Source organism: Archocentrus centrarchus, chromosome 5 (genome assembly GCF_007364275.1).
Source record: "Archocentrus centrarchus isolate MPI-CPG fArcCen1 chromosome 5, fArcCen1, whole genome shotgun sequence".
NCBI lineage: Eukaryota > Metazoa > Chordata > Actinopteri > Cichliformes > Cichlidae > Archocentrus > Archocentrus centrarchus.
The window spans coordinates 7,914,087-7,937,872 of NC_044350.1; the positions used below are offsets into that span (position 1 = coordinate 7,914,087).

Consider the following 23,786-nt stretch of genomic DNA (forward strand, 5'->3'; position numbering starts at 1 on the left):
TTCCTATGGTGCCACTTAATTTCAAAATATCACAGAACCGTTCGTTTTGAATTTTGTATGTGTATTTAGAGTCCAAGCTTGTTCTGCTATTACAACAGATCAAACGTGCTTAAGAGTGCTGTAAACGTGGAAAGAGCTCCACAGTGGTTGCAGCTCCAAAACCAACAGGCTGCTGTGAAGCTAGGGGGCCCACCTCTGTTCAGGGAGGTGGGGGGGGATAAATAATAATAATTCAGTAACACTGAAACAAGCATTCCCATTTCAGGGGGGTTGTTAAAGAAACAGACAAGTGTGCCATAGATTACCCGGTAAGGTTTTATTCATTTTTCCAATCTACAATGAGCTGAAAACTCAAAAACATGATCAAAGGCTATGACAAAAAAGGTAAAACAGGAATAAAATGTTGACTTTACAGCTACTTACATCAACTTTACTATAAGAGTGGAACAGAGTTGAGTAAAATGAACTGATAATTCACATTAAATGTTACATTACTCAATCCTCGATCATTACACAATTAAAAACCTGCCTACAATTGTAACAGTTTGGTGATTTTTTTGGCAAAGTTGATATCCCTCACACACTTTCCATTTTCTGACTTTATACATTATCATAGCATTTTCAAGTAACAGATATGGGAGCTCTTTTTTTTTTTTTTTTTTGGAACAATTGTTTAAATTAAGTTAAAATCAGATGTAGACGGGGCTATGCAGCGAGAGTCGGAGGATGCTAGCAACAAAAGGATAAAAATGATTGGTTCACATTTACAATGAAAAAAAAAAAAAAGTCCCTGATAGAAGCTGTAAAACAAAATATTCACATTCTGCTTGTTTAAGTAAATATTGACATGGTTGCAGTATTTTCCCCCCTTTGCCTGCCCAGACATCCTCTTCCAAGCTCAACAATTCAACATAGTCCAGTTTAAAATTATTTGCCAAACAGCTTCCATGATCGAGCCCATCATACACACAAGCAAGCACGCACGCATGCACGCACGCGCACACACACACACACACACACACACACACACAATTTCCATTTCCTCAAAAGGCGCGTGGGTGTAGTTAAGGAATTCATTCGATTTTACTTTTGTCTATCAAAATATAGAATTCATTAATAATACATGGGATGACTAAAATACAAAGTGAGTGAACAAAGACATTAAAATGATACAAAGCATTTTGTTTTTTCTTGATACAGTAGCTAGAGGACCACAGAGTTCAGGCATTGTCAGGTTTGTGTCCCCCAAAAGAGGACAATCACAGAAGGTAACAGGGTCTTTAAATTACAGGTACTAAACCTTGATTCTTAGTTGTGGGTAAAGTTCAGTCTTGTTGCCTGATCTCAGATCAGATGTTTAGACTATCCACAACTTCCTCCTAACCCTTCATAATGGCCTCATCATTTCACCTTGTCACTGCTTTTTGCTCAAAGTTTCTGAAATTCCTTGTCATGGAGCAAAATTCAGTTAAGCTATAAAACAAGTATCCAATTTAAAAAAAAAAAAAAAAAAAGGTATAATTAAAACCTCAAACTGGGATTTAAAATTCATAGTCATCATCTGCCATGTCAATGGCCCAGGCAAACTTCTCACGCTGAGTCTTGTTATAGATCTTCTCCACAGGAATACCCCACTTCTTACACCTACAACACAATGTCAAACAAGATGGACAGTTTTAGTGCAGCACAGTGCTCATCACACATACATGGAACTAGGAAAAAAGCACAGCAATACACCTGTTACACTAGAGTTACTGCTTCATCTGCCTTTACGTACATGTCAAAGTGATCTTTGACCACCAAAGTCTAATCTGTTCATCCTTTAGTAGCCCTCCTTTATGACCATCTGTGGTCGTAATGGTAGAACGTTATTTAATAATTACATCTTACCAAGCCACAGAAATACGAGGATCCAGATAGTTGAGTTTGGAAGTACCGAGCGCAATCTGCTTGTTCTCTTCTCTATCAGTTGCCTGCACTTCCAGCTTCATCAGTTGTTCTTCTACCCTCTGTACCGCTTTCTTCTTGCTCTCCACAGCCCTACAGACAAAGCAGGGAATGTAATATAAGCATGAAGCAAACAGTCACAACAGGAGGGAGGGGAAGAAAGAAAAAAGAAAACAAACAAAAAAAAAACCCACAAACACACACACCCCACCACCACCAACCTCTTTTATTAAACTTCTGACTACCTACTTTTTGGATTTTTCATCTTTCCGTACTTTGGCATCAGCCTTGGCGCTCTTCAGTTCTCTCTTGGCATCAGCGAGCTGGTCCCTTTTAGCGTCGATCTTAAAATAAATAAATAAAATAAAATAAATGACAGTAACTGTTTCAGATACTGAATATGCGATAATGGTCAAGTTATCTGGGAGTTGGAAATTCCTGGAGTTTGAGTGGACCCTTTTGTATTTGTCATTTCTAGACACTCAGATTATTTAAACTCCAGACTACAGTAATTTGGACAGACAAGCACAATTCACATGGTGGGGCTCAGTCAGCTGGCTTGGGGCTGTAAACACTAACAAAGTACCCTGAATACAAAACAGAAAATTTAAATCACTATAGTAGAGTGATAAAAACTGTACTATAACCTGTAGTAGTTATAGCACTACAATATTGTAATACTGTTTAAATTTGTCAAACAAGGAGGGGTGACCTCCAAACTGCCTGAGTCAAATCCAGAGTGCACCGCCTTACATCTGCAGCAGGGGTAAATTGTCATGCAAAAACCATCAACTGATGTAGGTTGTTTTTTGTGTGTGTTTTTTTTTCATTTATTCAGATGATGGACAGTGATTTTCTTGCCCAAAGGAGAGGGAGGGAACAAAGTTCTGCACATGCTGGTCGGGCGGTCTTTAATTACCGTTTACAAAATGCTTCACCTTGTCTGCAAAGCCATTTATTAAGTCATCAATCTAAATGTGCCCACACGCTTGCCTTTTTTGTTTTGAAGATAAACTACATAATTGCTTTAGTATGTGTGCACTAGGCCCTCACAAGTGAGTTCCCTCTTTTTGTTCTGTTAACATATTTCCTCACCCTTGGCATTTGAGCCACTTCAGAGTTGTGATTTTTATATAAAGTGGTTGTTCCTCTTACAGTTAGCACTATTGTTGCTTTACCTTAGAATGAGAAGGCTAAATGCAAGTCTGAACATTAAACAAACCAATCTCCATGTCAGGTTTAGCAAGGGGGGGGGGAGATACATAACTGGACTGTTTTTAGTCCACTAGAGTTCGCAAAAGTAACTCTTTACCTTTGACTGCAAGTTCTGCATAGATTTCTCAAACGTCTTCGGTGGAGCCCTCTGATGGTTACATAGAATGGCCACTGCCCTGTTGGCCCTGTTGTACGACAGGATTTTGGCTGGAATGTTATCCTCCGCTAAAAAAAAAAAAAAAAAAAAAAAAAAAAGTCATCAGTTCTCCGTATGTCAAATAACACCAGACAGCAAACAACACAAAACCTACATGAAGCTTATTAGTAATACCAAACGTTTGAGAGGCAACAGTTTGCCGTGTCTCCTGGTTAATTTTACATACAAATGAGGATTCTCGTTTTAAATCCTTTGACCAAACAGAACAATTTGGGTGGAAACACACCAGTTGTGAGCTCCTTCAGCTGCTGCTGCAGGGTGATAGAGGCGTTGTATGTACGGAAAACTTTGGCTGTCAGACCATCCATCAGCTCCTGAAGGTGCTTGTTCAGAATTGAAGTCTGAAGGAACATGTGTAATTAAGAAACTGAGTTTTAAAAGGGTAGATGGGGTGCTCTGAGAGTCATTTCAAATCTAATAGTGATTTCTCTCACCAGCACTAAGCTACATGGATTTAATTTCTTGAACTGGTTATATTTGACTTACATTCAAGCGATCAAACAGGTCATCATCAGGCTCTTTGTTCTCCATAAACAACTGAAGATTCTTAAATACCTAAAAGAAGGTCGATCACACATAAATACAGAAGCAGAGTTTACACACAAACACTGCATTTCAGTAAGATAATGGTGCTTACCCTTTTCTCCACAGGGACTTTGTTGTAGTAGCGGATCGAGTCTTTACCAAGGAAATCAAACTCTACCACATACTCCTGACCCTCATTCTCTGGATAGAGTTTGATATGTTCAACTCTCAGCGAGCAGCAGCCCACAGTGTCTGCAGTCTCTCCTTCTTCCTTCTCATTACCTGCTCTCAGAGCCAGCTAGTGTATGCCAGACAAAGATATTACCTTAAATGAGAAAGGTGTTCAAGAACCCACTAAACACAGCATGCAATGTGCAGTTAAACTCATTACAAAACTCAAAACCCTCCCACACAGTCAATAGCAATAATGGGACCTGACCTTATCAATGAAATAGAGAGCCACAGCCCTCTGTCTGATCCTCATCTCCTTGGACTTCCAGTCGTCGCGGTACTGGGTTCTGATACGGTCCACACATTTCTTCAGTCGACGAGCAGTTTCATACTTCTGCCAATCCTTTTCTCCCTGTAGACAAAAATGAGATGAGGCAAGGGTAACAAAAGGAATTAGACGGAATGTACCATTATGTGTCAACATAAAGAAGGTGCAATTTAATTTATGTCACAGCCAATTAGGACAGCTTGAACAGGAGTAAACTTTTACTTATTTTAAATTGAAATGACAAAACCTGCCCTTGAAAGTCTCTCTCTCTCTCTCCCTCTCTCACTCACACACACACACACACACACAAACACACCAACCAACCATCATTTAACCAGACTTTTTTTTTTTTTTAAGTCACAGTGCACAAGTCAGCCCAGCCACCTACCTTGATTCGAGAGCTGGGGTTCAGCATTATGTACTTGATTGAGCCTTGTATGTTTTCTGTCCAGGACACCAGCCAAGTCACCTTATTGTCATGACGAACTTCTTTCCATTTGGTGCCACGAGGCGGCTCAGGAACCTTGGAATCCCTGTGTAGAGCACAATGAATATTACACTGCATCTTAAATAAAAATAAATAAATAAAAATCAAATGGAAAACAAAGTTCAAAATACAGACTACTGTACGCACTTGCTGCAGTTGATGATAATGTCTTCGGGCCTGATGCGACGTTTGAGCATGCCCATTTTTGGATGGTCTCCACGACCACGGAACAGGCCTGGGGGCTCAATGCGGAAGTTAGCAATACGTTCCTTGTGGTTATCCATGATACAGAAGCCATACTCCTGCAAGATGCGCTCATTCTCTTCCTTTATTTTCTACAAAGGGTGGGGGAGGAATAAATAAGTCGTTCCATGATGTAGGGGTCCTTTAGGTAGTCACTAGGAATCTAGTCATGAAAGTTAAGGTGGATACTCTTCACAGGTACCATTTAATGTGTCAGTTTTAATTAAAGCATAGTGGCTTGCTATTACGTAACTGCCCAAGGGATTTCCCCCTGAGTAACTCTTCAAGTTTCACAGAACATGTGGGATCAGTGGGGAAATGCAGAATTAAAGCCAAGTACATCTGAAACACTTCTGTTATGAAGTACACAACAGCCATGTACTTAAAAGGCATCATAACACAGGAGACAAAACTCTAGAGTCCTTTACAGGAGTCAATGAATATTGGGGTTTATGGTTAATATGCTGTATGGCCCACTGAACACAGATAGCAGCTTACCTGTTTATCCTCCTTAGACATAGCTTTCCTGGCTTCAGATTGTGCCTTGAAGTATTCACTCATCTCAGTGAAGTCACACTTCTTCAGATCTGTGAGCTTAGCCCTTTCTTCTGAAGTCATTTCCTATGGCAACAAAATCTTAGTTACTCATAAGGCACTATAGATTTAAAAAAGAGGTCAATCCATTAACAAGTGCTCATTTTTCTCCTACCTTCCTCCAATCTTTAAAGAAATTTTTACGGAAGATATCCTTTGTGGTGTATTCATGCTCCAGCATTTTGGCAAAGAAAGTCGCCACTTCTTCTGCTCCTGGGCTAAGCTTCATGTGTTTACCTGAAATATGTGCAAGCCACAGACATTTGTATTATCACTGAGCCCTTGACAGACAGACAGAGACGTACATGATAAGCACACCTGTGCAAAGTCTCACCATCATAATAAAATTTGACATTGCTAGGAAGAGGCTCATATGGTGGCGCAAACACCGGCCCTTTGTGTTCAAGGAACTTCCATTTGACACCGTCTGTGTATCTCTCCTCTTCCCACCTGGAATCAAGCAAATGAATCATTTCCATAATGACAATGAATTAAAAAAAGTTTTTAAAAAAAAGCAACAATACATCCATATGTCCTGTTGCCACACTGATAAGCATTGTAGGGATGATACAGCTGGCTAACCCAATTAACTCACCATTTCCACTTCTCCTCGGGCTCTTTCTTTGCTTTCTTTTTTCCATCAGTTACTTCTTTTTTGTGTTTTGTTTTTTTGGACTTAAAGTCCTAGGAAGAGGAAGCAAAAGTATTCTACTTCTTTCTCACAAAAATCAAGATTAACTTTCACAAACACATACAAAGATAAGACAGCAAAAACTGAAGAGCAATTCTGCACTCTCCTAAAAGCCTTTGCTTACCTCATCTTGTTTCCTTTTCTTCACCTTCTTGTCATTTTCAGTTTTAATTTTTTTAGGCTTGAATTCAGAGCTGAAACAAAACGCTCTTTGTTAACAGAACTCACATATACAACTTTAGCTGCATGGATGACTACAGGGATGCTGTATCCCAGTGAAACAGACTACTGTCTATGACTATAATGTCTATGTCTATAACATAGAGCGCTTACTCATTATCATCATCTCGTTCTCTTTTTAGAGTCTTCTCATGTTTAGGAGAGTGGTAAAAATCATGCTCAGGCTCAGACTTCACATATGGAGGGCTGCCAAAGGAAACACAAAAACAAATCACACAGCTTCATATGGGAATGCATCTGCTGCATCCTGACGGCACTCAGAAAAGCACAGTCCTGACTTACCTAGCAAAGCCATTCTCCTTTTCCTTTTTGATTCTCTCATCAAGGGACTTCACCTGAAATGTTTACACAATGGCTTTAAGACGCAAGAGGCTGAAGTGTTACAGCAAGTGACAACCATGACACAAAAGTCAAATCATTGGCATTTAATTGATAAAAATCTGTGTGCAGGGTTCAAAACTAATCTGAATGCACCACATGTAGGTAGATTTTTCATTCAACCACACTTGCAAAGCAGTTTAACAGTTGTTGCTAAGGTCAACTGTCATCTTTGCCATTATCTGAAGAGGTGTGTGTTCATCAAGCATATGAAAAGGTTTACAAAAGCTTCCAATTTACCTTGGTTTGATTCTCAAGCAGATATACTATCAAATACATTCAGTACAAATTTGCCATGCTGCCAGAGACCGGCCACATACACAGTACACCTTAAAGATTACTTTTAATTTAAAGATCGCAAATAGCTTTAGCAAATACTGACAAAAAGTTCAGGTTATCCTCAATAACTTATCGCCATCACTAGAAAGTAGTGAGCTTTACTGACTCATCAACTCGTATCAGATTTTCAGCCCCTCCAAATTAAACAGATGTGGACATATGCTGACAACTGAGAAACAGCCTACACTCACTACAGATAATGGCAGCCAGAGTTGTTTGTCCCACAGCAGCCACCGTAGCTGGGATTGTGCACTTGAATTGGGAGGGCTAAGAAAAGAATTCGGTTGACTGCAATCTATTGGCATCTAGTGGAGATTTTACATACTGTTCCTTCAAAATTATTTAGCTTCAAACTTTGCTCGAACCTTTAAGATTAGCTCAACATTATCCCAATTAAATTTACTAAAACGAGTATGTGTGAAATAAAAAGCTGCTTATTTTGACAAGTAGACCCCCCCCCCCCCCCAATTCACTAGTCCCTTTGGACTGTGAGAAAGGAAAAAAAAAAAAAAAATAAAAAAATAAAAAATAAATTTTGTACATTTAACCAAAATTTCATCAAGCATAATCCTGTAACTATCACAGTGCTGTGCAAACTGAAGTGTTGAAAAAATAAATAAAGCTTTTAATCCACAAATAATATTCATGTCTTCATTTAGCCAACATGTCAGCCTGATCTAGAATAATTCTATCAATCTGTAAATGTTGCAATCATGCAAATCCTTGGAAAATTACCTTCTCTTCTTTCCTCTTCTCCTTGTGCTTTTCCTTGTATTTGTCTGTGCTGCCATCTTTGTGCTTCATCTTTTCCTTCTCTTTGTCTCGGTGCTTTTTATCAGAGGAATCCTTGTGATCGCTATAACGTTAGAAACGTAAGAGAAGTATTATTTTACAGCCTACAGCTTCCCCTATTCTGTCCTTAAAAGACAGTAATCACACATGTCTAGAAAAGTATAAACTCACACAATACCTGTTGCCATATTTAGATTTCTCCCGTTCCTTATCCTTCTTGTGGTCCTTATGTTTGTGTTCTCTCTCTTTATACTTGTCTTTATGCTTGTGAGAGTCTTTGAAAAGAAAGTTTTATCATCTTCAAAATGAACATGGTAGTGAAACAATGATACACTGAATTAAAACCAACTGTCTGCCCACAGTGAGGGCAAATATCTAACAGTGTACAAGTGTGTTTCAATACAGAAGTCCTCTGAACTAGAAGCTAAAGCCAAGACAGACAACTATTACCAGACAACCTTGAAAGTGCACGTCCTTAGGTTCTCAGTAAAAACATGATTTACACTGTGCAAAAAGGTCTGTACATGTCCCACAATCTGAACGTCACACAGAGTAGCACAGCACCTCCTAGTGCCACTATAAGCTGCATGTTTTGGACAATATGAAGCAACTGGCATGTTAAAACATGCAAAGGAACTAAATAGCCTTTTGAGCTTCTTTAATGTGCAAGCCAAGACTGGAATATAATCTTAAAGAAAAGTAGTAGTTATCACCAAGACCTAAATGCTGGCACCAACAAAATCTGGTTATTTTAGAGAGAGACTCAGGAGTTCTAAGACTGAGGCAAAAGTAGATCTGAGAGCTTCCAGCCTATCTAACAAAAGGTCCTAAAAAGTAGTTGTCTATGATCACCCTCTTAAAATAATGGCCCAAGTCACTTAACAAAAGTTTTATTTTTGCCTCAATTCAATTGTTCAGTAATTCAGATGTCTTTTTTCCACTAATGATAGTTTTGATGTGTTCTGCTCTGTGATTTATGCCAGATTACTTTGTGAAATTACAAGTATGGCTGCCAATGAATCCCAAAATTAAGATTATTTAGTCAAATCTGAAAGGGAAGAATCATAAGTTAGCTAAGGGTACCACAGACAAATTTTATCCCAGTGCTGATTAGTCGGAAGTGGACTTGTGGCATGACATGACAGCCTAAGTGACACTTGGAAATAAGATTCCAGCTATGATTAATAATCTTATGCCCATTTATTAGAAACTTCTATAAAAACAATGCACCCTTAGACACATTTGGGAGGGGGAAAAAATAAAATAAAAAAAATACTTATCTGGCAAAAGAAAATCAAAATGTGTTTTCTGGACATTATGATTAATATGGTGATTTCACACAGTTGATTCCAGCATTAAAAAAAAAAAAAAAAGTCTCAAACTCACTTTAAATTTTAACAGTGTTCAGACCATGTAATATCTAATACTCTGACTTGCACTGTGATGGGGATTGAAGAGGTTCTGACTTTGTGTTCAATGCTGAAATATGAATCTACTCAAAATGAACTACTCTGTCCCATAAAGTGGGAAAGTAAAGTCTCAGTAGTGAGCAAAAAATATAAGCTATAGGCTTTTAATATCGCGTATTTAAAAAGAAAACCTACAGTCTCTTTGGCCTCCACTTGGTAATCTTAATGAAGCACTATGACTTTCCATTTTCCTCCACACAGCCATCTGCACTTCACAGCCTGAGTTCAGCTTGCAACAGTCAGGCCGCTACACCGAAAAAGAAAATGGCGCAGAGACTAAGTCCTCAACCCCCAAACCCTCACTTTCAGGGGGGAAATGTGCTGCTAAAAGCTCGCCAACAAGGGACACTAAAACGATAAACTAATAAAACACGTCCAGCTGCGTGCCAATATTGATTCAAATCGAGAAAATAATATACGGAAAAGCTTTTACAAGACCTCCCTTTTGAACAATAGGCGCTTGTGAGTGAGACAGAGGACTTAGTCTCTGGACGCCATTTCTGTCCTCTACTGAGAACTAACGTAATGTTAGATCAGTTTAGACAAGTCAGAGTGAGACAAACTATCCTTTACCTTTGTTAGTTTAATATAATAAACTTACCATTGACCCGGGAGCCACAGTCAATCTGGGGAAAAAAAGGATGAGTGTTAAAATTCGCAGTCGATAAGCTAACTAGCCGGCTAACTAACTTTGAACTCACTGGATAGCAGAGCGACAGTTACTTAGCTAGCTAGCTAGCTCGGTTAGCTTCCTATGCCCAGTGGTAAATGGCTTAGCGGCTAATTCCGAAGCCGCTGCGGCTAACGCTGGTTACAGCTAACGTCAACATAAATGCTGTCTGAGTTTGTGCCCATCATTATAACGCCGGATGTTAACTGTAAAGAACATTTGCTACATATTCAAAGTAAAAATGTCATGAAAACTGTCAAGACGCAGCAAACAACAAAAATGAGTTTGCTTACAAACACAGCCGGCTAACGCGCGCTAGCAGTCACTACCGGCCGAGTTACCCGTCAAACCAGGCAGAGTAGACGGAGATGGTACCCGGTAACCACTGGGTGATGACATTATAAAATACTTTTAACATTACCTGGTCCTCGTTGTGGGAATGGTCCCCACTCATTTCCGAAACGCTGCAGAACTGTAAAAATCAAAAATTAAAAAAAAGAGAAGCGTGTAGGGTTCCACACACCGGCGAGAAGATGCAGGCAGAATGAAGAAAAGATACGCTTGTGTAAGCGATATCTAAGTCCCGATTGTACGCCAATGCGCATGCGCTTAAATTTAAATGGTACAGATCATCGTAGCTCCTCCTTCTCACAAAAACGTGTTGCTGTTCAGGCCCACAGAAGTGGCGAGGTTCACATGCACCACGAACACATTCAGTCTCTATTAACTTGACCTCCTTCCATGTGAATGAGAACGACATGAAGGATTTACTTTAAGTACATGTTATCTGTAATAATAACACACTTTAAGTTACCCCTTAGTCTATCTGAGTACTGAACAAATTACAGATACAATGTACAGAGCCTGTGAAATTTGTTTTTATTAGTGAGTGAAAATAAGTCTAATTTATAGCTTGGTGTGTTCACTGATTTTAGTGATTTCAAGTGTGAACAGGAGCCTGTCCTGCACAACCTTGAGAGCCAGCAGGACTATTGCATAATAACTTAAAGGCAAAGGAGCTGATATTTTGTGGTGAACAGAAAGACAAAGTGATAATTCTGAATAATAACCATCTATGCTAGGTGTTCTGTAGTTTGATATTCAAAAAAAAGAAAGTGGTGAGTCTTAAACAACAGTTTACCTAATCTGAATACACAAGTTAACATTTAAAACACCAGTATGTTCAGATTGGTTTTAGATTTGTTCTGGGCAATTACTGTCACATGGGGGCATGCATGTTAATGTTTGTGTGTCTTTTGAAAGTTTTTGGTGAGACTTGAGCAGTGAGAAAGAGTCACAGCCACTTAGTTTTTGACCACAAGAGGGTATTACAGTACCTAACCTAACAAGATTAACTTGTCCTGTCAAAACCTACTTCTAGCACATAGTTCTAGCTCCAATCAGTTCATTGAAGGTCCTACAGCTGTTTAGAGTATGATGACTGATTTCCAACTGCAAGCCTTTTCATTTATTTATGAAACCTTTGCAGAGCCAATAATGTGTAAAAAACTGCACACAGTGCAGTTGTTTACAGTAAATACAACCATACATATGTTTTCTATGCACTGCATGTTTTTTGACACAATGACAATGCAGCATTTAAGTCATGGAAAACCACAAAACAACTTTAATTTACCAAATAAGCAAGACACAAAGAATACAAAAACAGTGCAAAACCTTCCTTGAAAAATATATTATATAAACTCAAAATGTAACAAGAAGACATTCGATACTTAAACAACAACAACAAAAAAAAGGCAGATAAGGTGTTTAGAATGCCATTTCCCACTGCTCATCCCTTCACTTCATACATATAAACCATAAGATCTATTAATGTCAAATTTCTTTTTCTCTACGATAGTAAAAAAAAAAAAAAAAAAAATCCATTTCAGATCCTGTTTGTGCACGATAAACTGCACAAAAGCTGATTAAGTGGAGATGTAAGGTTGTTGAAGACGCTGTTATGGGAACAATGTGACCTTCATCCTCACACACATTTAAGGCTCCTAACTGTTTGGCTTTCAAATTAGAGTGGCTGAGCTCTGGTATAAAAACATGTAGGAGTCGCACAGCAGCCTGCGCACTAGTTCAGGAGCCTGGGACGGGTTGGCCCGAGACAACTCTTCCTCCGGCTGGCACAGGAAGTCACCTAGCTCCGGACAAGCTCGGACCTCTGGAATGTTGTAGCCACTTTGATCATTACCTATGAGGAAGAGCAGCCTCAAGATTAGACATCAGCCCAGTAGGTGATAAAGGGCAGTTAAAGACGTCAGAGCTGCTCTCTATAGTGCCTTTATCCAATACTGTCGAGGCTGCACTATCAAAAAATAAAGCAGTCATGCTTAACCCACTTCACAGATAGAAAGGAAGAAAAAAAAAAAAAAAGCCAGTGTTTGCACGAACATCAGAATTTTTTTTTTTTTTTATAAAAATATTTTCATGCTCAAGACAAGAAATAATTTAGACTGACTAAAATTCTATCTTACCACATCTGTCTGACATGCTGTCAAAGAAGAGCCAGGACTGAGGGTCAGAGCCATATTTGACAAAGGACACGTAGTGGCTGGTTTGAATGCAGAGCACAGCAAACAGCTGCATTGTGTGCCTGGGAACAGGAGTATCGGAGGCTACACCTGCTGGTACTGCTAAAGCACTGGGAGAGTGGTCTTGCCGTGAGGGATGGTTGTGCACCTTAAAGAAAAATAGACAAAGGGAGTTTTATACAAAAATTTTGGTCATTGGATTTGTACTTGAAGTCTAAAGAAGCAGCCATTAGTTTTACCTGTGTGTTACAGGTGGTGCAGTACTGTTTGATTCTTCCTGGTTGCAGTTTGCGATCTGGTAGACACTGAAGACACTCATACTCTGCCAAACGCCCACAGACGAAGCATTCCCTCAGAGCTATTAGACAAAGTAGATGATACTAAGCATTTTTAAGATCTTTAAAAAACTGTGCAGTTTGAATAAAGTGCTGATTATTACTGTTCCTTACAGTTGTATAAGAGATCTGTGATATCCAGCTCCAAGGAGGGAATTATGTGAGAAAACATCTTATATTTGTTTCCAAACCTTGGCATCTGGACTATTAGACAGGACGGCATCTGAGGGGTATAAGAAAAGTATTACTGACTGTACAGGGGGAAACTTGTTAAAGCCACTCTAGCTTCTTCACCTAGTAAAAGAAGGGCTCACCGTTTCAAATTTAAGGTCACCTGACAGGCAGGATGTGTCCAGCAGCTGTTGGACCGTGGGTATCTGTCCAATCTGCTCCTTTTCCAGAAAGATCTGGAAGGTGTAAGCACCCTGGGACGTTTCTCGTTTCGATCTACGGGGAAAACATATTCAGTAACTCAAGTGCACACAGCCAAATAGGGTAAGATATTCAATACTGGGTGGCTCAAGTTCATACCTGAGTTTGAGTAGAGGCTCTATGCAAAGCACCTTTTGAAAGAGGACTGTGATGAACTCTTCTGGATCTACAGTGAGGTAAGGTGAGAAGTCATCGTCATCGTAATGACCTTATACATAAATTCATTTCGAAATACATTACAAGATATGGGTGTGTACCTTTTTCCTCTGTCCGAAAAGTGTCACAGCCAAGTAGTTTACGAAAATTCATCACACTTTCTGCAGGCACAAAGCCTTGTCTGAAATGAAAACATTAGTTAAAAGAAAGCAATCAGAAGAATGTACTCTGTAAGAACGCATGAACCGTGCAGAGATACGTGTGAATGTTATATAACTGCACTAGGGACAAACAGAGACTACAGCGCGTTGTGCACTCTGCTGAGAAGGTGATTGGCTGTAACCTCCCATCTCTCCAGGACCTGTACACCTCCAGGACACTGGGGCGTGCAGGTCGGATCACAGCCGACCACTCTCACCCTGGGCACAGACTTTTTGACCCTCTCCCCTCAGGCAGGAGGCTACGGTCCATACGGACCAGAACCTCCCGCCATAAGAACAGTTTCTTCCCCTCTGCTGTTGGACTCATGAACAATTACCCTAAGACTGTTACTACCACCCTCCACAAACGCTGATGACCCTATGTCTATGCACCTGTCTGACTGCACTGATGTACATATTAGTGGAATATAGTCTACATTCTTCTATCTTTTAATTAGTCTCTGCACTGTATATTTTGTAATTTTGTAATATTGTGCTATAGTTATAGCTCTAATATCTCTGTATATTTGCAATTTGTATACTTGTATATTGTCTTATAGTTTTTATACTTATTTGTTTCTTTCTGTAAGCACGAAGTACCGCAGCAATTTCCTAATGCTGTGAACCTGTTCACCCATATGGCAATAAAAACCTTCTGATTCTGATTCTGATTCTGTAAGATCTCAAATATAGATTTAGCATGCCATTATGGCAGAAAACAACAGTACTTGCTTATCAGCTCGATACTATGCAAAAAGTCATTATGGCCTCACTGTGCAAATAACATGGTAATAAAAGTCATGACATCAACAGTCTTGAAGGCAGTGTTCCCACCTGCGTAAACGGTTCACTATTGCTCTCAGGGTGCAGGTTATGGGTTGCTCTGTGTCAGCAGGCTTCTGGCAGATACCATCCAGGGTCACAGATGAACTGAACAAACTGAGGAAGGAGAACCACGTTTTAGCAGCTGTGCGCTTATCTGAATACAGTTTGACACGCTTGTGTGGTTGTACATGATCTCCTCTAGATAGAATTAGTGTAGCTAAAGCGAGATGAAAGTGTATCTGAGCTGAGTTTGTTAAAGGGAAATGGTGGTGAACAGGTTCTACCTGAAGAGTGTGGCATCAAGGTAACAGGAATTAATATGTCCCTGAATCCCTTTCATTTTCCCCACTAGTAAAGACAGTGCCTCTGATTCAGGGATAGGTGGCACATCCTCATCTGGATCTTCATATGGAGGAACTGAAAGAGCAAGAAAAATACACAAAAACAGATGCTATAATTAAATGGCAGCTTAACACAGACTTCATGACTTTACTGGCAGCTTTAGGCGTGAGAAACGCCACCTGTAAGGATAATAATTAATCTGCTTGTCTAAAGTAGGAAGCTCACAGGACTGTCAAACATGATACACAGTGTGTCACAAACTGTGCATTGTTTCGAGTGTTATATAATTTCTTGTCACCAAATCCTGCCAAAGACTCAAAGGTGTGGGAATGTTCTCAGTTGAATTAATTGGAAAGGGTCCTTTGCTATTTCACTTTACACACAAGGCCTTGTGTCCTGTATTTTTATGCACTATAGCATGCAGCGTGCAGCTTCATAGCTCCATCTTGCAAGACTTAAAACAAATGTTTTATTTGTACAGTAAACACTAAATATACAAAAGAAATATTAAGAAACAAAACAGTTTGCACAGAACTGAAGAAAACTCATCCCAATAATATCAAATGTATGTAATATTAAGTTTTTATTTCTTGTGTGTGACTGGGTGAAGTGTCTAACCTGCAGGCGTTTCAGTGGCTTTGAGGGTCTCCTCTCCTGTAAAGGCACTTAGAAACCTGCTATCGGGGCTGCATTTCGTGATGGGAACAAACAAAGCTCTGCTCTTTGTGCAAGTGAAATACCGCTGACCACCGTACGTCCCATCAGAGCAGCCCTTCACCTCGTAGTCCTGGAACAATGATATAGAATATGAATATGTCAGATCGCTAAAGCATGCTGAAAGCGACTGCATAAATTTCTAGCCACTCACCAGTTCAATGCCAGCCCATTCACCGGTCTTTTCTCCAGGGATCCCCAACCACCGGATGACCCCATACACTGTGATCCCAGAGTTGGAAACCACCTCCACCATGGATCCCACCTCAAAAGGCACGGTGCTCACACTTTGGTTCTGAATCAAACTCTGCTCTATATGGTTCTCTGTCACAGGTTGTGCACGAGATCCGATATTTGCCATACAACTGTTGCGCATCACCACCCTTCTGTTTAAACCTGCAGACAAATAAAGGACAAGGACACGGGCAGGTGAAGATGCAGGTGGTTAGAAAGTCATATGATGACATTTTTTCAGGCATGGTGCATCATCAGATTGACCTGCAGCTAACACATGCCTATATTGAAACTATGTAGATAGTTTGAAGTGCACAGTGTGCCAAAAAAGAAAAATGCCAGAGCATGTGATACATCTACTGTTCTGCATTCCAGAGCAACAGCACCAGTTTTTCCAGTTGTGTAGAGGATGCTTTCTGTGCATCCTCTGGGGGGGCTAGGTACCTCAGTGCACTGTATTTGTAGTAGTACTGTAGTTATTTTCTTTTTAAAGGAATTTGTTGATGTCTAAGAGCAATCATGTGGCTTAGAAACGGACTTGTTAACTCTGTGTGAGGCTAATAAGCTATTTACCCCCACATCTGCCATCTCTCCACTGCAGTCCGAGGGGGACAGAGTAAGATGAGACCACCTGGATGATGTCTGCAGCGCTGAAAAGGGATAGAGGAGCAGGTTTCTTGGATGACAAATTATGATCATTGTCCTGCATAGGAAACAAAGAAAGACAGTTACTGAAAAGTAACAGACACTGATGTATTCAGATGTACAGAACACAAACAGTTTTGTGCATGAGTACATTTGTGCTGACATTATCTCTCTGCAGTTGCATGACTGATTACTCAGAGACACACGGATCAGTCCAGTCATCTTTATCTTAGTGCATTTTAAGGTTGTATTTGAGTGCATGTAGTGTTACCCAAATGATCAAGTACTCCAAGATATTTACACCTTGATTCTTAAAATTAAATGTAATCAGTAAATACAGAAAAAAAAAAAAAAACTTCACCCACCACAAATTCCACCTCAAAGCCAAGCATGTACAGATCGTCTTTATTCTCCTTTCTTCCGATTTGCATCAAGTTCTTCACCAAACCGGGGAGGTGTCCGTTCTTGTGCTTCACCACCACCAGGTCATCCTGAGCCAGATCACAGATGGCTGAGAACAGCTGGGGGTTACAGAGCAGCTCCAGGCGTTTGCTCGCGCTGGAGACGAAGAGCAGGAGCTGGGCCTGGTGGCGGGTCAGCGGGTACATATCCTCCTTCCTCACCAATCCCCCGTTCTTGGGGCTCCCTGGGTTGCTGCTCCCGCCGTACAAAAGCCCCATGAACTCTCCACGCTTCATCTCCGCCTCCACGCGCCCGATACATCCTCGGCAGAAGCCTTTCCTCGACTTCCCACGAGTGACGATGAAAAATGTCTCATTGAATACACTTCTGGGCTCCATCGAAACCTCTTATTTCCACCACTACTACTACTACAGTCTGTCAGACCGGTTGAAAGCTGATACTGTGCTTATGTAAGCAGGGAACCTGCCGAAATGAAACAGAAATACTGATACAATGTAGCCCAACAGATTCTAGATGTATCCATAATTATATAAACATAAGCTATACGTATTTTCAAATAAAGCATAACGCCTGATTAAGTGTACTGGCTGTGTGATAAACACCTGATTATGATGCATATCATGTATAAAAATAATGGCTGAAATATTACAGATAGACTCCCCTTTAAGTTCCTGGAAGAGCAGGACAGAATATAGGTTAAATAAAATAAAATAATGGACCCGCTCTTTAACATTACTCAAAAACACTTCCAACTAACAATCAGCGAGTCGCTTTATTATTTTAAAATTGTTTAAAAAAAAAAAAAAAACGGACTTACTGCGTTCATGTGTGCAGAACAGCGAGTCTTGTTCAGAGCCGGTTAATCCGTTGCTGTCGCATGATTTAAGTTCACAAAAAGCAAGCAACTCCAGCAGAGGTGAATCACTTCCTCCTCACTTCTTCTATGGAGGAGGGTTCAACTGCAGGTATTTAAGTGTTGGCCTGCATGTGACCGCCAACGCCCACCTGACGGCGCTCGGTTTCTCCGCCCTAAAAGTGTCCTCCACAGGAAATCTCCCAATCTTTGACTGCAGACTGATTTACAGTTAAGAATTATTGGTGAGATCAGCTGACTGTCAGCTGATATGAATCATTTTTCTTATCGAAGGATTGCTGTCCATCTTGGCGTTGTCGTTGAATTTGTTTTGTTTGAATTGATCATTAAAAAGAACAAATTTAAAGCAGCCTAGAAGCTACACGGATCATGAAAAGTCTAAGATGTGTGCATAATACAAAGGTCGCATAATGAATTCTTCATCTGTCAGTTTGAAAGTGTTTTAAGTTTTTTTCTGAGACAAAATGATTTTCAGTACTGGGACTTTGCTTAGCTGCACATATACCGATCAGCATCAAAACCACTGACAGGTGTATGTGAGGACCCAGTGTTATTCACTGTTATTCCCCATACATGCTACGTTATTTGGCGATTTGTGAACCCTGTATTTTTGTCATTTCCTACATAAACACAAAAGTGTTACTAGATGTATTAAGAAATGCCTCTGCTGTGACTTGCTTTCTGAACACAAAGTCAAATTTTTCTGCTTATCAAGGAATATATTTCCTATTATACATACATGAAGTCATCTAATTACACTCTAGTAGCTGTAATATATATAGAGAGAAAAACAGCATCAGCAGAGAGCAGAGAAAATGTTGAGTACAATGCTCCCAGTTGCATGTTTGTCCTGACTGAAAACATGTGACGTGTCCTTCCCCGTGACGCATTCGCATGTCTCTCACTATCTTGAAGTTTTACATAACAGATCTGATTTTCTTCAGCATGCACACACATATTTTCTTAACCAGTATCAAAAAAGTTAACTGTACATGAGCAGTCACACAAGTTGGTGGTATTCCTTTAAGCTAGACAATTCTGCCTTTTTTCATTAATAAGTGTAAGCTGGCTGTCCTCTGTCGGCCGATTGTGATCAGGGAACTGTCATAAGTTTACATCACAAAGTACAAGAACAGCTCTATGCTGCGAGAATATTTATTTTAAAAGTAAAGCCCATGAGAACAGCGTCACCATCTTAAACTGCCAGTCAGCTGAGGTACTCCACTGGTATTAATAACGTTCCTCTGTCTTCACCCTTTGAACTACACAGGCCTTTCCGTGCAACAATTACACGCTCTCTTCCTGAAACTGAGCTGGTGGGGAGAGAATTGAGAAGGGAGGAAATTACTAACGCACAAAAAAATGTGTAATATGTTAGTAATAAAGGCAAAGTTCAACTACAAAAGGTGAAGTGATACTTACAGTGAACAAGAAGTCTGTTTGGTTCAAACTGGTGATGGAGCCTTCTCAGGGGAAAGCTGACATTTCTCTCTGTATGAAGGAACAACACGTTGACCAGCATCTAAAGCACAGAAAGTGTTGTGGTTAAATGTTTTTACAAAACCTCTGATGCCTTTCACTGAGTAAGAATCCAACCGTCTTCTTAATGGAAAGAGATCAAACCTGGATGATTGCGCTCAGAGCATTTTCTCCACCAGAGGTGCTCAGAGCTGTGTGGATCCCACATTTATGCACAGCCGGCACCATTATTACGGGCATGAGAAACGACAGGGGCCTCTTTCCTGGCTCAACGCCGTTTTTCTGCAGCTCGAGTGAGTAAAAGCAGATAGAAATATTTAAAACCATCCCTCACATCTGACTGATTTTATTGGCTGAGATTTCTAACGGCATTGCACCTGATTAGTTTGAACTTGATCTCTGCTTTTATTTGGCCAGGAAAAATCAAGGATGAGGCTGTTGAGAATGATGCCTGACCGAGTTATGAGTCCGCTCCCAAATGGCCTGCTCAAGGAACTGCAGGAACACAAATATAACAGATAAGAAAAACGTGAAGTTTCAAAAAAGCACATACTGCACAGATTATCTTGGTTTGAGCAACGTCACACTCTATGCTGTAACTTTTCACCTTACAACAGACACAATGAGGTTATCTGGTCCCAGGACAATGACCTGTCCAGCCACCGGTTCTGTCTGAATAGAGTGGATCGGGGGGAGGGACTCCGATGGAGATGTCTGGGAGTAACGCAGCTGCTGCCTCAGCACTTCAGCCTGACTCTTGCTGTGGCGGGAGCACAGAGAGCCGAGGGAAGGCCAAGGTGTGATCGATTTTGGTGTTCAGCATTAGTCAATTATGGCACAAACGAAGAGACGATTTATAGGCAAGTTAAACAAAGATGAGCAGAATTAGAGCTGTTTTTTTAAAATCTAATAATTAGTGATGAATGTTTGCCTTTTTACAACACATCTGATACATTTTAGATTAGTTGGAAAAATAAAGTGCTTTTCTTTAGAGAACAACATTTGAAAATGACCCCAATCTTTTGAGTGGTAACAAATTATTAGTTATTATGTGATTGTAAATGTCAGTTTCTTTTAAACACAAAAATCTAAATGTTCTCATGTGAGGATCAATGCTTTGCCAGTAAAACAATATCAAGGGTTGGATCAGAGTGCATTTGGAGATGTGCTTTTTTCACAGTAGACACAGCACAGGTGAAATAATTATGGCACAGTTCAAGTGAACCAAGAGGCTCAGACCTCCACTTAGTGTAATGCATCCATCTTTAATATACCTGTGCTTTCTGTACTGGGAAAATCAGTCTGTTGTTTCTGGGTATAGGAGGATTTTTTTTTTCTCTACTTTCTAAAAAATAAACACTTAAAACAATCACAAAAACAGTCTGAACACCCAATAATTAAACTAGTCATTAGCTGCAGCCCTAACAGTGATTATGAACCTGCAATAGGTTTTACCTCAGCATGTTAGAGAGCGCCTCAGTCACTGAAGAGTTATAATCAGGGTCACCTAAACCACTGGCCATAGCTAAAGCTGCTTTCAGCGCCTTCATGGGAAGCAAACAGAGCACGCTTATGTAAGAGAGCTGCCCTTTACAACAATTCATAACATACAAAAGATATCTGAGGCATTCACACACTGCAGTCCAGTACCTCAGCAATCCAGTGGTGTGTTTGAATTCCTGTTACGCTGTTCTTGCTGATATGGAATCCCTCTAAAAGGTTGAGCGCTGATAGCAACACTGCACCAGCAGATGGAGGAGGAGGAACTTGAATTACAAAGTCTAAGACAAGAGTAACAGAGGGCAGATGAAGACATTAAGAAAATTAAGAGATTTCTATCAGTTTGAAAAATAAACCTCTTAAATAAATACATTTAAAAAAAAATCTCTTTACCATTGTACTGGCCTTCAAGGGGTAGTTGTTCTTCTACACTGTAGTTACCAATGTCCTCTCTGCTCAGGACTCCTCCATTTGCTCGCACCTTTGTATTGAAAGAGAACTCCAGCCTAAAATCATCCTTCATATTTTGTCTCATGAAGCCATGCCATTTTTGCGTGTGTATGCCAGTCACCTCATCTACCATCTCTTGAGATAGGTTTCCATGGTAGAAATTCAACAAACCAGCCTCTAGGACTCCTGCCAGACCAGGCAGCCTCACGCAAGAACCAGGACTCAGAGGTCTTCCATCCGGCATGAACATGTTGCCAAAGTGTTGTGATAGCTGCTCAACTTTTATTTTTGCTATTGCATCAGCTGTAAAAGACAATGAATGAGTCACGGCCTATTCTGTCACCGCACGTAAAATTATTTTAATATATAATAAGGAGGAAGAGAGGAGAGAAAATATAAAGAGCAGTAGTTTGTCTCACCTAGACTGTGAGACACATTAAAACCTTCTCTTGCTACGTCTGCAGCTCTGCTGACAACATCCTCCCATGGTAGACTGCAATAAATTTATGGGATGTTTATGGCAAGTAAAACACCAAATACTCAATTAAAATGAACTTTTCTTCTTACCTCCCGTACAGTGTATGGGCGTGGTGCAATCCCTGGAGCATACCTGGTACTCCTACTTGCAGAGCTGCCTGAAAATACATTATAGATGTGAACATACCAAAAGATAAAAATTGCAGATGTTTTCTGACCCCTCCATCTCATTAATATTACCTTGACCTCCGAGAGATTATGCAGCATCTCGTTGCTAAATGCTTTAGGAGCAGTTCCCAGAAAATTTATCACCCTGGTTTCATTCCTGTGCATGTCATGAACGAGCATCACTCCTCCGCTACAGAAAAGGGAATAAACCAAGATCAGCAGCACCTGCGCATTTCATAGAAGTCGCATCAACAATGAGCAAGTCACATACCCACCGACACCTGACACATGTGGATGCACAACACCCAGACACAAGGCACCAGCAATGGCAGCATCCACGCTGGATCCACCATCGTGAAGAACTCTGTGGCCGAGCGCGGTGCAGCCCTCGTGATCCGAAAACAGCTCACCGTTTTGGAAGGCCTGCAAGCAACTGCGATGAGGAGAAATAATGCAACAAGGGTTCAACGTGCATGTTTTAAACAGCATGACATACCAAACTTTCACCCAGGTAAATCTGCAGGACCAAAGCAATTGTCACTCCAATGGAAAAGATGAAAGCTAGAGCATAGACAGGTGCAGGTGTGTCCCTGCTGGTGCAGTCCTCATCAGTCTCTGTGAGGTTGGATGGACTTTGGTCAGACACATTTGGGCCACCACAGGCCAACTGTTTCAAATAGATAGGATCTGTGGCAGCAGCAAAGGGGAAAAGAGCCTTAAACTGACTGGAAATTTGTATTAAACTGACTATAAATGAAACATCTCATTTACTAGTATGCATATCTGCGTTTGAGCTGTGTATTTCTCACCACGGTTTTTAGTCAAGTCACAGGTTACGGCATTGGGTGATGAGTCATCAGCCAGCTGATATGAACTACCAAAACTCTTGTAACCAAATGTTGACTGCTTGTTAAGTTTTGCTAAAGGAGAAACTTCCATCCTCACTGTATCCCCACAGGGTCTAAGTTATAAAACACAGTAAACCTCCTGATTATACTGGTTCCCCACAGAGCACACTCCTGCTTCAGCAGGAGCAGACCACAGCAGGTGCAATTTCCTCCAAACTAATGAGATCAACGTTTGCACCTGTCAGAGTGAGTAGTTCACTGTCACTAGGACATTGAAATTTCACTAGAAATAAAACACCCACGCACAAGCTGCAAAATCATACTTTTATTGATGTTTTGAAAAAAAAAAAAAAGGTTTTAAACCCAGTACATACAGGCAAATGCACGTTGTCAAACAAAATATATCACTTGGTCCAAAAATGTTCAAGAATACATCTTGCATAGTACAACACTGTATAAACTTACATGCGCACACAAAAAAGAAACATAGTGTATCTCATTTTATGAGGTGAATGTCTTCAGATACAGTACGAGTTCAAATGCTAACGGAGCTGCCTGGAAACAGTTAACAAGTGTTGCTACATAAAGATTAGATGTTGAGCTTAATTTGCAGAAAGGTGGAAAGTATTTTTGTGGTTTTTTTGTTGTGTTTTTTTTTTGTTTGTTTTTTTTTGTTTCTGTGCCTTAAGTTGCTTTAAGCATTTGATGTGAATGAGGCAATCTGACTGGATTACTTGTCTACGAGCAGACCTTCAGTGGCTGAGGCTACGATAGCCTGGCTGTTGGAGGTGGTAGGAGTGATGCTGGACTCCTTGGCGAATACGGTTCTGGCGCT

At 40.3% G+C, this 23,786-nt stretch overlaps 2 protein-coding genes and 1 pseudogene across 2 annotated transcripts; all 3 read right to left on the reverse strand.

The window, feature by feature from the left end:
• Positions 1-644: 644 nt before the first annotated feature.
• Positions 645-10,881, reverse strand: LOC115780598 (DNA topoisomerase 1-like). The gene is made up of 21 exons (XM_030729866.1): positions 10,728-10,881; positions 10,238-10,262; positions 8,346-8,442; positions 8,111-8,231; positions 6,941-6,993; positions 6,752-6,844; positions 6,543-6,612; positions 6,323-6,411; positions 6,062-6,177; positions 5,843-5,964; positions 5,632-5,754; positions 5,038-5,225; positions 4,792-4,936; positions 4,344-4,487; positions 4,017-4,202; positions 3,866-3,934; positions 3,606-3,720; positions 3,260-3,387; positions 2,197-2,291; positions 1,891-2,040; positions 645-1,644 (listed from the first exon to the last, which is right to left on the reverse strand). The coding sequence occupies exons 1-21, from the start codon at positions 10,758-10,760 to the stop codon at positions 1,542-1,544; spliced, it is 2,265 nt and encodes a 754-aa protein (XP_030585726.1). The 5' UTR covers positions 10,761-10,881; the 3' UTR covers positions 645-1,541.
• A 1,073-nt stretch (positions 10,882-11,954) lies between these two features.
• Positions 11,955-18,087, reverse strand: cyld2 (cylindromatosis (turban tumor syndrome) 2). Its single transcript, XM_030730149.1, has 14 exons — positions 17,973-18,087; positions 17,098-17,617; positions 16,661-16,790; positions 16,008-16,249; positions 15,758-15,926; positions 15,082-15,214; positions 14,807-14,911; positions 13,874-13,953; positions 13,716-13,782; positions 13,499-13,631; positions 13,299-13,407; positions 13,089-13,207; positions 12,793-12,997; positions 11,955-12,509 (listed from the first exon to the last, which is right to left on the reverse strand). The coding sequence occupies exons 2-14, from the start codon at positions 17,530-17,532 to the stop codon at positions 12,328-12,330; spliced, it is 2,109 nt and encodes a 702-aa protein (XP_030586009.1). The 5' UTR covers positions 17,533-17,617; positions 17,973-18,087; the 3' UTR covers positions 11,955-12,327.
• Positions 18,088-19,202: 1,115 nt separating this feature from the next.
• On the reverse strand, positions 19,203-23,042 carry LOC115779899 (glutathione hydrolase 7-like; annotated as a pseudogene).
• Between the last annotated feature and the right edge of the window lie 744 nt (positions 23,043-23,786).

Coding starts and splice junctions, on each gene's coding strand:
- LOC115780598 (XM_030729866.1), bottom strand. CDS start 10,760: ATGAGTGGGGACCATTCCCACAACGAGGACCAG. Junction 10,263..10,727: donor ATTCCCACAACGAGGACCAG/GTAATGTTAAAA, acceptor TTTTTTCCCCAG/ATTGACTGTGGCTCCCGGGT. Junction 1,645..1,890: donor CCTCGTATTTCTGTGGCTTG/GTAAGATGTAAT, acceptor ATTGTGTTGTAG/GTGTAAGAAGTGGGGTATTC.
- cyld2 (XM_030730149.1), bottom strand. CDS start 17,532: ATGGAGCCCAGAAGTGTATTCAATGAGACATTTTTCATCGTCACTCGT. Junction 16,791..17,097: donor GCTTTGAGGTGGAATTTGTG/GTGGGTGAAGTT, acceptor TTTCCTATGCAG/GACAATGATCATAATTTGTC. Junction 13,208..13,298: donor CACAGATCTCTTATACAACT/GTAAGGAACAGT, acceptor TTTGTCTAATAG/CTCTGAGGGAATGCTTCGTC.